Source organism: Pseudorasbora parva, chromosome 21, assembly GCF_024679245.1.
Source record: "Pseudorasbora parva isolate DD20220531a chromosome 21, ASM2467924v1, whole genome shotgun sequence".
NCBI lineage: Eukaryota > Metazoa > Chordata > Actinopteri > Cypriniformes > Gobionidae > Pseudorasbora > Pseudorasbora parva.
In genome coordinates, this window is record NC_090192.1 from 22,947,576 (window position 1) to 22,961,505 (window position 13,930).

General features: G+C 38.2%; 2 protein-coding genes across 2 annotated transcripts in view; both read left to right on the forward strand.

Annotated features, from left to right (window-relative positions):
- ablim2 (actin binding LIM protein family, member 2) overlaps positions 1-3,117 on the forward strand; it is an 84,978-nt gene extending 81,861 nt beyond the window's left edge. The window contains exon 22 of the mRNA XM_067430412.1: positions 114-3,117. Coding sequence (XP_067286513.1) covers positions 114-227 — 114 coding nt within the window. The 3' untranslated portion in view covers positions 228-3,117. The remainder of the gene's footprint in view (positions 1-113) is intronic.
- A 726-nt stretch (positions 3,118-3,843) lies between these two features.
- Positions 3,844-13,930, forward strand: part of afap1 (actin filament associated protein 1) — a 71,798-nt gene continuing 61,711 nt past the window's right edge. The window contains exon 1 of the mRNA XM_067429274.1: positions 3,844-3,952. Within this exon, the coding sequence (XP_067285375.1) occupies positions 3,931-3,952 (22 nt within the window). The 5' untranslated portion in view covers positions 3,844-3,930. The remainder of the gene's footprint in view (positions 3,953-13,930) is intronic.

Genomic DNA, 13,930 nt, shown 5'->3' on the forward strand with positions numbered 1-13,930 from the left:
CATTTAAATCTTTTGACTGAACTATCTCTTTAAATTGGGCAGTTAACAAAATTAATTTGTAAAGTTTAAAAAAATCCATATAATTACATTTATTGTAATTCTTATCATTTCAGAGGCACCTGTCACCAGAGGACTTCTTCAACGTGTTCGGGATGACCATTGAACAGTTTGACCGCTTGGCTTTGTGGAAGAAAAATGATCTAAAAAAGAAAGCCCGCTTGTTTTAAATCACGCCGAATCGCTTAAAGGAAAGCAAAGATAAAGAGAAAACCTCTTCTCATCTGTCCTGTGTGCATGGAGGGATGAGTGTGAGAGAAATATATATGCACCTTCATTCTGCTGCATAGCTACTGTCATCCCATCTCACGCTGAGAAAGAGGAAGCGCTTTCACAACACCGTTTGCCACCTAGCTCTGTGTGCGAATGCCACACCACATGGTCTGAATGTTACTCCAATGACGGAGAGACTGGAGTCCGAACTGAATTCTCCACGACTCTTCGTGTTTCTCTTCGATTGTCTTTGATCTCGCTCCCTCTGCTGTCTTTGTGATTATTGTGTTGTATTCTCTCTTTGTGGAAAAGGCACTCAATATTGATATAAGCCACGTTCTTTACATTTTATACCGTTGATAAACATGGCCAACCAGCTCTTCTTGTAAGTCTTTATGATATTTAACACTACCCATCTTCCCCTGTCCCCTTGTTTTTGACTGCAATGAATGTTGTCCAACGTTTAAGTCCTGTCCTCGTCTAGCTACTCGTATTCTTTGCCCAATGTCTTTCTCAATCTCTTCCCGCCTGCTCCTCTTCTTACCTCCTAGACATGATACTCAGCCACTGCTTGGACTGTATCTTTCATGTAATATCAGCTTTATGGAGGCTCATTCATCCATGGCTTTAGCATGACCAGGCCAAAGACTCATTCAGAGCAAGAAGTCAACAAAGCACCCTCACACGTGACCTAACCAGACGCGACGCAATAAAGCGACAAGAAAAAACCTCTTCCATGTCATTTCTGTCCTATCCAGCCTTGACCAAGACAAACAAAGAGCAACATGACTTTATCGGTCGCCTGGTTTCCATTTGCGCAGCCCCGCCCACTGTGAAATCTCATTGGTTCCTTGGAACTGTACATTAAATATCTTCTCATTGGTTGTGATTGCGTCACATCAGATTCAGAACTTGTCGTATTGCGCCTGGTTAGGACACAGTGTTAGTTGATATGTTTATTAATCTTTACTGTTGCTGAATGACTGAGTGCGGACAGCTGGAACATTAGCTTCTGCGTTATATTATGTATCTGTTCGCTTTTCAGGTCAATGTGCAATTCATCAGATGTCATTATTATGACAACACAGTTATTCAATAAGACATTTAGACTGATATCTGGACTTTACATACTCTCCATATATATCGCGCACATTACGTATCATTATAAATCTTGTCAAATGCATTAGCACATTGGTCTTTCTCGTTGTTTTAATCTACACAATTGAAAGTGCTCATTGCAGAGTAACCCCTTATTTTTGTATGCATTTTTTTTCATACAGATGTTTGCCAGATACTTATTTGCCATTTGCAAATAATTGCAGCATTGACTTTAGCATGGAGCCATGCCAAAGTTAACAGTTTCTGTAGCAATTAGTGAAACTAAAACAACACAACACTTTAATAACGCATGTAGTTCAGTGGCGCTTCATTTCATTTAAAACAAATATGATTGTGCTTTTCTATTATTTTGATTGTTAATAAATGTGTGTGCAGTATATTGATATAAATGTCCGTTACACTGATCATGTCACCCTGTAGGCATGCACTGCATATACTGGAAAGCATCATGTAATGGCTTCATATTCAACTTGAGAGTGTAATCATGACGTATTGTTTGATTTGAGATCTGAAAGTTACTGATAGATGGATTTGTTTCTTCAGACACATTCTTAGTTTTTTTACTGATGCCAATTACTCAAATTTGCAAAGAAACATGCAATGTTTTTTGTCCTTTTAATTATATGGATATATTAAAGATGTCAGAAATCTGGAACTGTTAGAAACACCATTCAGTAAACTAAGTTTTGACTAATGATAACCATGTGTAACGTGCCTATATCTTGTACAATATCAAGGCATCTTTGGATTTTTTTTTTAACTGCTCAGCAGGGAAACTCAGATTGTGTTACTTTGTTGATTGTGAAAGTATGGTGTTTCTAACTGACTGTATGTGTGTGCATATCCAAATCTCTTTCTTCAGGGTCATGTAAAAATTTTCATGCAGTAAATTTTTGCCTTCGCCGGTCATGCCAAAATCTGTTGTGCTTGGGAAAATACAGTAAAGCTTGTCTGAAATACATGAATGTGTTATGGTCTGAGTGCGTAGGTGGGAGCCTTCCCAGAAGAACCATGTTGAGCTGCGGAGGACGAATGCGTTAGTCTTATTTAAACAGCTGTAGAAACAGGCACGTGTGTGGGTGTGAGTGGTGTTAGCCTCCAGTACAGCAGTCCTATATTTCAGGCTAGGTGAGTTCAGATCAGTGTGTTTTTGGTCATCTTTATTTCTCTAACAGCACTGTTGTAACCCTTAAAAACACTCAAATCAAGACTAAACATGGAGGTCATATCTACATCTGCATTGGTTCTTTTTTTTGTTTGTTTTTTTGTGTTTTCTAATAATACGGTTTGCTTTTGGAAATCATTTTCAAATGTATTTTACTTTGTGTGTGTGAAGTCTCTTTGTCTGGATGAAGGCAGATGTGACCCAAGAGAACTCTGACCCAACAGTTTTGAGAGCTGCTGGACTACTTTTGCTACTATTACACGTGAAGAGAGTTTGTGCCTAGGTCAGATTGCATCCAATTTCATTTTATACCTAGAAAGTTTAAGAGACCTTATGAAGTTGTCTTTGTGTTATGATGAGGTCACACAACGTTATGAGTTACCCATTGGTGCGCATGGTTTTGTGCTAATATGCAAACTAACTACTGCATATAACTGTGATTGTGATGTTATTCTGACTGTGCAAAGTTTGGGAAATGTAAATGCGCCCATTTTATTCACCATGTCTTTCAGTTGCTTTGCAATAAATATTGATATTCATCTCAATAAATACAGCTGCTTCAACTGAAGTGTTTTATTTTTTGTAAATAATGTTTTGTTAGATAGATAGATAGATAGATAGATAGATAGATAGATAGATAGATAGATAGATAGATAGATAGATAGATAGATAGATAGATAGATAGACAGACAGACAGACAGACAGAGATATAGATAGATAGATAGATAGATAGATAGATAGATAGATAGATAGATAGATAGATAGATAGATAGATAGATAGATAGATAGATAGATAGATAGATAGATAGGCAGGCAGGCAGGCAGACAGACAGACAGACAGACAGACAGACAGATAGATAGAGACAAATTTATTTGCTGTTTCCTGTTAGCAATGTTTGTTTACAGCCGACTTTGCACTTACAGTCACGTTAATTTACACAATACTTACAGTTGTGAAAAATAAAAATAATTTACACAAACTTACAGCCACGTTAATTTACACAATATTTGCATAAGTATGACATTCCTGAACTATTTTTTGTATAGTCTTTTATATAGTTATATAGTTTTTATATAGTTCTATAAAAAAGAAGAAAAGAAAAACTAAATAAATATATAGTCGAAACTAAAAATGTTTTAACGCTTCATCTTCCCAAAGTGTAAATGTTAACGCCTCCCAGTTCTGCTATTGGTTGGAAATTTTTGTAGTGCGCTGCCGGATTGGCTCACACGGTTGTCAATCCCGGGGTGATTTGACAGCGTGAGCGGTCCCCAGAGCCAAGATATGGAGAAGGCTCAGGCCAGAGGAACAACAGAGGTGGCCGTTATTAAGTGCACGCGGATACAGGACAGGTCCATCATCTTTCGATAAACTTATGACGGAAAATAAAGGAGAAGGTAAGATGTCACTGTTAAAATTAGTAGACAGTTGTCTCTATTTGTGCGTTGTGAAAGAGTCTTGGCTATCAATTAAATGTTTCCTAATTTATCGATTACAGTAGTACACCATTTGGGGTTTCATTAGGACAAGCTTTGCTATGTAGAGTATGTGCATAGAGAAAAAAAGTACAGTTATTAACATAACTTATACAAATCTTAAATTTCAATTGTGAATGCAAGTGATGGGCTTGCTTAATTGTTTATTCCTTTACAAATGCTAATAATAACAGCATAAAACAGCTTTGAAGTTGTCATCCTGCATTATTGTTAGTCATTTTTTGGAGCTGCCATCAACCCTTTTCTTGTTTTGAAGCTGAGGTTGAGCACAAAGAAGCACGAGGCATCCTGATGAATATGAAGCGCTCGTGGGGGCCCTTGTTGTAAAGCACGAGCCTGCAGGGATCATCTGGCGTCTCGAGCCCCAGTCTCTGATTATGCGAAGGGGGGAGGGGCTGGGAGAAAGAGGTGAAAAGCTAAATTGTGAAGAACAAATCCAATTTATTTGATACTTTTCAGTGGCATTACTTAGATAGGGAATTATATAAGGATGAGACATTGTCAATAACACCATAACTGCCTCCCTCTGTTGTTTACCTTAGTTGACTAGTTTTTTTCTTTAGATTTGTTACTGTTGTTCCCAGGTGTTTTGAACATTCAGAGAATGTTTGAACAGGCTATTTATATAAAGAATTTGGGACCATGCTAAGTTCTTTTACAGTTCAGTTTTCCTCTGGGGAATTACTGACAATAGAGCGGACAAGAACCGTCATCCTGTGCATTGTTGCCATTACTGACTCTGGCTCTGAGATGAGGGAAATCAGGACAAAACCTTAAAAGCAACCAAAGTGGCCTGCTGCGTCTGATATCTCATTGTCCAGACTGTCTCAAAACAGTCAGACCAGGTAAAGAAAATAAGGAAGAATTGACTGGAACAGGTTGGGTTTGGCCAAACACAGTCCTTGGACTGCTTGGCTAGAAATATGATCATTTGGAAAAACAAAGATAAGCATGTGGACAAAGCTCAGCATCTTTGATCAATAGCCAGTGTAGAGTTTAATGGGTGTGACCAAGCGCTTTGAGGGATGTTAGTCAAGGACCACCTGGTAAAATGGGCGATGGAGCCTTACTTGACCTGTAGTGTTCATCTGCACTGGGCTCATTTAGCAATTTGTATCATACAAACGGGAGATTCAGTTCAGGATGTTTAGCTTCCTAATCAAAGCAGAAACAAAAATACCTTTTATAAATTGAATCCCACCCTTTATAAATAATATTTCCTTCCATTCTTAAGGAAATGCTGATTTTACTGGCAATTATATATTAAAAATATATTACTGGTATATTTTGATGCCATTTAAAGGGAAAATTCACCCAAAAATGATTTAATGATTTACTCACCCTTAAGCCATCCTAGGTTTATATGACATTGTTCTTTCAGATGAATACAATCTGAGTTTTGTTTAAAAAATGTCCTGGCTAATCCAAGCATTATAATGGCAGTGAATGGCAACCCAAATTGGCTTTTTGGGCTTTTTTGAAGCCCAAAAAAGCACATCCATCTATAATAAACTTATGCCTCATGGCTCTGGGAGGGTTAATAAAGGCCTTCTGAAGTGAATTGATGGGTTTGTGTAAGAAAATATCTGTATTTAAACCTTTATCAAGTATAATATCTATCTTTTGCCAGACCATTGACTGTAAAAAAGCTGGACGACGGCCCTTTACTATCTTCTATTGGCAATTAGTGAAGCTGCCAATGTCCAAATATGCTGCTGAATATGCCCAGTTTTTATAACATCAAATAACTAACTAAAAACAAACTTATTTTAAAAAAAACGAACACTTGAACTTACATCAGTGTGATAAAAACATTTTGACGTGTTTAGTTTGTTTTACATCACATTAGGCCGGGGACACACTGCAAGCATACCGTGAGCGTCTCGGCTGTGTGGCGTGTCCGTTTTTATTTCGGCTCCGATTTTACATTTACATTTACATTTATGCATTTGGCAGACGCTTTTATCCAAAGCGACTTACATTGCATTTTAAGGTACACATTTTACAATTTTGTCAGTTATTGACTGTTGATTTTAACAGGTTGGAGCTTGCACACTGCCTGCGTGACACCAGCGGAAAACGCATGCATGCTAGAAATAGAAAAGCCTATTTTTCACACAACACGCGAGCGTGTTGGAAGCGTTTCCAGGCAAAATAGTTTAGGAAAAGATGTTTATGTCATTTTGACACATATACATATTAATAAAGGACATTTTCCTGTTTGAAAGTCTCTAGGTTAACATAAATGCAGATATAGGTGTAATTGTAATAATAAAAAAACAACATAATTATCAATTTTGAAATATTGCACCTGTCAATACAGAACAAAATATTTTAGGCTATTTTGCTGTCAATACATAGATATGTGGTCAATAGGCTACTGCCGACGTTGTCTTAGCTGTATCAGTAGGTTATAATTATGTTTAACATGAAGTATAGGGCTTCCCTGTACATCAAAAGCAGCAGCAGTGCCGCGTCAGACTGGTGTGCAAAGACAGAGAAAACGCCACGCAGCCGCCCCACGACTGACACGCAACAGAAACGCCATGCTCATGCCACGCTTGCAGTGTGTCTTCGGCCTTAGAATACAAGAAGAGGATTTATGAGCTATACTGGGACCCACCACCTGGGGGCGATCAAGGCGCTTTGGCTTCACTTTTCAGGACGTGTGCTTGTTCAAAATGCTTAGGCCGGAGACACACTGCAAGCGTGGTGTGAGCGTTTCTGTTGCGTGTCATCCGCGGGGCGGGTGCCTGACGTTTTCTCTGTCATTGCACACCAGAAGCGTGTCTGACGAGGTGCTGCTGCTGCTATTAATGTACAGGGAAGCCCTATACTTCATGTTAAATATAAATATATTGCCTATTGATACAGCAAAGACAACGTCGGCAGTAGCCTATTGGCCGTACATATCTATGGTATTGACGGCAAAATAGGCTACAGAATATTTCGTTCTGTATTGACAGGTTTAATATTTCAAAATCGATAATTATGTTGTTTTTTATTATTACAATTTCCGCGCGGCTCGGACCGCGCGTGTGACGCAGGCAGTATGCAAGCTCTAACCGGTTAACATGGGAACCGAAATAAAAACGGACACGCCAGGCAGACGAGACGCTCACGGCACGCTTGCAGTGTGTCCCTGGCCTTACTCTATGTCAAATGCCATCAACGCTCCAGTTACGTCTTTTCCGTAAGTTGAATACGGAAAGGCAGTCTGGCGGAAGCTAGATATTTTATAACATGTTAAATATGGGTATTTTCTTACAAAAACCCATCGATTCACTTTAGAATGCCTTTATTAACCTACCGGAGCCGTGTTGATTACTTTTATAATGGATGAATGCACTTTTTTGGGCTTTATTTCAAGATTTCTGTAACCACACAAAGTGAGGTCATCCGATTGCTAAATATCAGTATAGCTGAGTGTTGCATGGCCTCTGTAGGTGGGAGTTTGATATTTTGCCTGATAGCTTGATGACTGGTCTCTACATGTGGTCCAATGTCTGATTGCTGATGCAGTGACATCATTACTAGTGCACATCTGGACCTGCATTGTTGCAGAAACTGTGCAGGGCAAAGATGGATGACTGGTCTTGTTTAGTTTGCAAAAGAAAAAAAGCAGTCGTACAGATATTTAGTGGATGTTCATTCATCACTGCTTTGAACGATGGGGAGTACAGTTTTTTTTTTCTTTTATAGTAGCATGACTTCTACTAGTATACCTTTCAGGCTGTTTTTCCTCTCTTGTGGTTCTAGTCTAGCAGTCTGTGCCTTAGGATAGTTTTCACAGACTAACAGAGTCTCCAGTGGGTTTATATTAGTCTGCCTCAGGATGCAGTATGTCGCTTAATTGTGCGAGTGTGTGCGTCAAATACAGCTGTAAACAGCTGCTGATTCTTTGTCTGACTCAATACCAAACCACTTCCTGACCTCTGATGTGATCCAATGGGAAGTTCTATTGGTATAGAAACTATAGAAACTTGAAGTGGTTATTTTTATTTCATAGGCATATTAGAGAGACAAGGAAATGTAACATCCATTACATTATGCCTTATGCAGACACTTTTATACAAAACAACTTTCAGTGGCAAATGCTTTTTGGTTCGATGGGTTCGTTTGGGAATCGAACCCATGAGCTTGAAGTTGCAAGCACCAGGCTCTACCAGTAGGGCTCATGTCTGTTTTATTAAACCTTTTTATATACTTTGCCTTGGCCTGTTGTATTTATGTGAGCCAAAAGGCCCTTTGAGAGCACATAAATACCACTCACTCTGTCTTAAAGACCCCATGAGATCAACATGAGTTATGTGGCTTATATACTGTGTGTGTCTACTTTGAAGCCATCTCTCCGCCTTATTTTTAATGTAAGAGCAGACACAGACTTTTTTAACTTGAATGTGGAAGGCTGATATGACTGGTTATCACATTTGTCATCATATTATTTAAATGCATTATCGCAATCATAAATACTGGGTTGTAACGCAAATAATTTGACAGTTTACTGCACGTTGTTATTCTTCTAGTTACTGTTAGGGTTAATGAATTGGAAGTCCTGCACATTCACAGGTCATTGCTTTCTTCCACATTGCAAAATAAGGTGGACTTGCTAGTGTTTTTCTAAAGGTTGGCAATACACTTTTTGCTAGGCCTGTGGCGATTATTAAATAACTGTCTGACAACTGCGATTATTGCACTCTTTTAGAAGACACAAGGAGGAAACATAGACCAAATGACAGACATGGGGTTCCCCTTCAGTCGAAATCGCTCTTGAAAGCACACTTGTTCACTTTTGCTTTGTGTTTGAATAGGGGTGTCACTAAAGAAGTGTCACAAAAAATGTCACTAAAGAAGTGTGTTTTTGGTTGTGAGGGAATGATAACCTTGTTCAGCTTCAAATATTCAAATCACAGACATACTCGTATAAAAGTTTGGTATAAACTATCTGCAGTAACGAAAATAGAGCAAATTACTTTTTGAAATTATCTTGGCACTTCAAATAACAATTGTATCATTACATTGATATGCCAGTAGGTGGCAACAAGAAACTGTTAAAATGTATTTGTCATTGAATCATTCAAGGGATTCCTTCAAAAACAGTGATTCATGCAGTAATGAAACAAGTGAAGTATTTATGAGTGAGTCATACATTTAAAAATAAATAAATACTAATAATAATTCAAATTAATGAAACATTTTTAAATAGATTGCAGCAATTAACATTTTTTGTTTGTTTTGTTAGCTGTAAACATGGGAACATTGTGCAGCTCTAGGTATTGGTCATGTGCCAGCATTGACAATTAAAGCTAAATGGATGGGTAAGATGTTTAATTTCCGTCAGTTATTTAGCTATGGCTCGTTAGATATAGCACTCTGCCCACTTTAAATCAAATACAGAGATAAAGCATTGCAGCAAGACTGCATTCAATCAATTGATGAGAGAGCGAAAGAGAGAGAAATTATACGTGTGTGAATTGTGTTTGTGCAGCTTCTCTCTAATAGTGAAGCTTAGTTTAATTGAATTAAAAACGACAATGCTTCCACCTCATTGCTGAGAAATATAAATGCAGCTTTTCAGTAGCAAAGTTTGTTTTATTAATACAAGTCACAGGGCTGAGTTGACAACAATTTTCTGTGATCCTGAGTTGGTGTGTGACACATGATCACTCTGCGTGACTGTCTGCTTCGGTGAAGGCAGCACATTCATTTAGAATGGTGATTAATGACTCATCCTGCTCTACACAGACTTTTGTCCAATCAAATGCTTTCCCTGATACCATCTGCAAATGACTAGCAAGTAGCAAATCACTTTTGGCCTTCAAAATGTCCCATATTAGACTTGTTTCAATAGGAATTATGTCAACACAGGAAAGACAACTATGTTTGTCAAACACTTTTTAATTGGGTCTTTAAGAACTGTATGAAGTGTAAAAACAGTTCAAATGATATATGAATTTATAGTTACAAGTTGGACAAAAATATGTAAGAAACCTAATTTCTTTATTTCTTATAAGTTCAGAAGTAACACTGTGTACACAAACAGCTGTGCGAGACCTCTCTCCAGAGCTGTCAGTTATTCATATTCCCTGCGGCTCTGTAACATGACTGGACTGGAGTGGCAAATCTTTCAAGTAAAACATGAAAAAGTGGTGTTAAATGCCTTTGGCTCTTCTTCAGCTTTGGATATATTGTCCCATTAGGGCTTTTCACATCGAGACATAGCCAGAGGGAAGATTTGAGGGTAGCTTTGATTATTATTATTTTTTGTCAAACTCACAACACTCAAGTGATTGTGTTTAAAAAGTCAGTGCTTATACTTTAACTTGCCCGTTGGAGTATGTGTGTGTGTGTTTGTAGACTCAGAGTGTCTGTGCCGTAAACCAAGCTGAACTCAGGACCTCTGAGTCACTGTCTAAGAAAGCTGATGCCTCATGATCTTTAGTTGGTCTCTTTCTCTTGATCTCGTCATTAAATATTCTGTAAATCATTTTAAATAAGTAGAGGATTACTGTAATTTCTGTCTCTGTCATTATTTGTTTCCACCCCATTCCGTTATTTGTCTAAGAGATGGAAAGTGAGAGGGAAAAAAAGCAAATGAGTGAAGAAGGTGCTGTGGAAACTGTGGCAAAGATACAGAAGATGAAAGTTGCTGTGGTTCTTAACACTCCTGACCACATCACAGGCGGAGAGGGATCAGATTAGACTGATGTGGTCAGTGTTATTCGCTGGTTGGAAACTCTGGTTAAGGATTTTGTTTTTAGGGTGTGTTGTCAAAGCCACGGTAACAGTCTTTCTGTAAAGACTTGTTTTATAGCTAACAGATGCTAGAATCGTTAGCATGAATAATTAATGCACACCGTATGCTTGTTTGTAGCTTTTAGGAGCTGAGCTAGCTTAATAGGTTTTTAAGAATATTATTTGTTTTCACAGATTCCAAAGATTTTTGGTTTGACTGACTTAAACCTTACATTTTCCTCAAACAAGGCATCAATATTCAAATAGAAAATCTACAGGCGTGTGTAAGCGCATTGCCCTGACATTCAAACAGTGTTATTGTTAGCTAAAAATAACACTATTAAAATTATATATATATATATATATATATATATATATATATATATATATATATATATATATATTAGGGGTGACCCCTAATAGTCAAAGATTCGATGCATCGATATGCAGGACCAGATTCGACCACTGATCTCAAGGGCGAATCTTCGCAGGTGTTATGAAACGAGGATCATACCATTTTGCCAATATGGGGGTGCTCAATATTTGTGTTATAAAGACGTGTCGCGGCGCTGAGCGAACGCCCCTTTAAGGGCACTGAGCTTTGCACCGGATGCGCCGCGCCTTTAAAATTCGAACACATACACCGAAGGCGGCATTCGATCAGATGTACATACTGATTTCACCCTGTGCTACAAGATACACTCATCGTGCAGCTCTTCTGTCTGAAGTCGATTCAAAATTGAGCTCGCGCGTATATAATGTTCACGTCTGCCAGGTGTGAGATCCTGAGACACGGCATTGAGCTTCAGTCCGACCCCCTGTAGGCACAACTGGCTTAAGAACGTGCATATAAACACACTCAAAGTGTTCTTTTCCTCTCTAGGCAGGTATTTTTTTAAGTTTATTTATCAAAATGTTCTTTTATATATTTGTGTGAAGTTCTCACAATCTCGGTTTCGATCGCGGCCCTTAAATGTTATGAGAGAACGGTTAATTTACGAATGTGTAGTGTAGCCTAGTTTTGATCACTTTATTAAAAGTGGTGGCTGTGTGCCGTGTGTAAAGTAAAATAAAAATAGGCTTAGCCTCCTGCTGCCTGGTGTCCTGGTTCCGGTCGACCATAGAGAGATTCGAAAATTCTGATTCGAATGTGTAAATCCTTAGTCGGGGACACCCCTAATATATATACATATATATAAATTTTGTTAATTGATATAAAGCTTAAATAAAAAACAAAAACAAACATAAAATTTTGTACAAAATCATGTAACACTTTATTTTACAGTGTCCTTGTTACACGTTACATGTACTTACTATATTAATAACTATAAATTATGCATAATTACATGCAACTAATCTCTTAAACCAAACCCTAATCCTACTATAAGCCTATAATAAGTGAATATAGTTAATTATTATTACTCTGTACTTCAATGTAATTACACTGTAACAGAATGTGTAACCCAAAACCACTTAAACTAAAATGAAAACAAAATATAAAAGCCAGTTCAAAATATTAATAATACTATAACGTGTCTATACTGTCTCAAACGTGTTGTATAGGCCATGCAGACGATCTTGATTCTCTGCTGTATCTGCGTCTCTACTATCCTATGAAACAGCTGACCTACATGAACTCTCTTTATCTGTCTTTCTTCGCCAAATTCTTTCTGTTCTAAAAACAAGCGCCATCTGTGTTTTGGGGTTTTTGATCCTGCAGGTGTATTTGTACGTGGTATTTAAGCCTTGAGGCAGCTCTCTCATCTTTGTACAGTAATTTCTCTTCCTCTCTGCATGCCTTTTCGTGCCTATTTTGTGCCTGTCCTTACCTATTTCCTTGCACTCCTTTTGATTTGGCAGATGAATAGAGACAGGAATTAAAGAACACTCACACTTATTCACCGTACTGCATAAAACAACAATGTGTGGAAACACAAGAGGCCCACTTTATAGGAATCACTCTATTATAGTTCATGGGGAAAGTGACAGTGAGTAATAGATTATGCCACTTCCTGTAGCGGGTCAAGAGTGAGTCAGCTTTTGGGTTCTAAATCTCAGAGGGAGTGCATATATTGTAATGCTCAGAAAATATGCTTATGTGTGTGAACAAACTTGCACACATTTTATGCTTTCCAACCTTTTGTGTTATTGTAACCCACTTTCCATCAATTCCAATTTATTTTTAGTATGGGCGTATGAAGGGTGATGATGAAGGCAACCTGCCCTTTGGATATTTGGGTAAAATGCTTAGTTTGGATTTTAGCCAAGACTTGTTTTCAAATGTTTTAGGAATAGTGGTTTCAGGCTTTTCTGTACTAAAAATGGATGTGCTTATGTTGATGTAGGTCTGCTGATAATCAGGTGTTCAATACTATGTGTGTTAAAGGTGTAGCTCAAGTTCTGGTTACAATCTGGAAAATTTGTCAGCATTTAAGTGCTAAGGCCTCCAGACATGTTCTTTTAAATTGACTATGCATTTAGGTTAATGTCAAGGTGTTATGATTTATGGGAATACTTTCCTTCTTCCTCTGTATTTCACCCATGACACACCCACACAGAGCCCAGAGGCTATTCATACTGAAGCTGCAAGCTTACGGCTCATTTCCACCAAGCGGTACGGTTCAGTACAGTACAGTACAATTTTGGACCGTAAACCGTGATCCGGCTTGCGTTTCCACCACTGTCAGTACCCTTATGATAGGCATGGTGTAGCAACCGATTTTCTTCCGAAGAAGAAAGCGTCACAGTAAACAACAATGAACGACATACAGCAGATCTTGTTCTTGTTTCTCGGTATGTGGCTGTTTGTCAATAGAAGAAGACAAACTTTGTTTTAGCCAAGGCTACTAGGAAAAACACAGTCGAAAATGCAGGTGTAAGTGACAATTCTCTGTCAACCAATCAATTTTCTACAGTGACTCTAGCTCCACCCTTTAGTATCAGACTACTGTGTTAGGTACCCCAATGGAAGGGTGCCAAAAAAGTGGTACGGTGCGGTTCGCAACTAGGGTACCTTTCACAACTTCTGACAGTGGAAATGACAAAAATTGTGTACCGTACCGAACTGTACCACTTGGTGGAAACAAGCCAAAAGTGTGCTTTTACATCAGCACTTTGGTGTAAGAGTTTGGTTTGCTTTGGTTG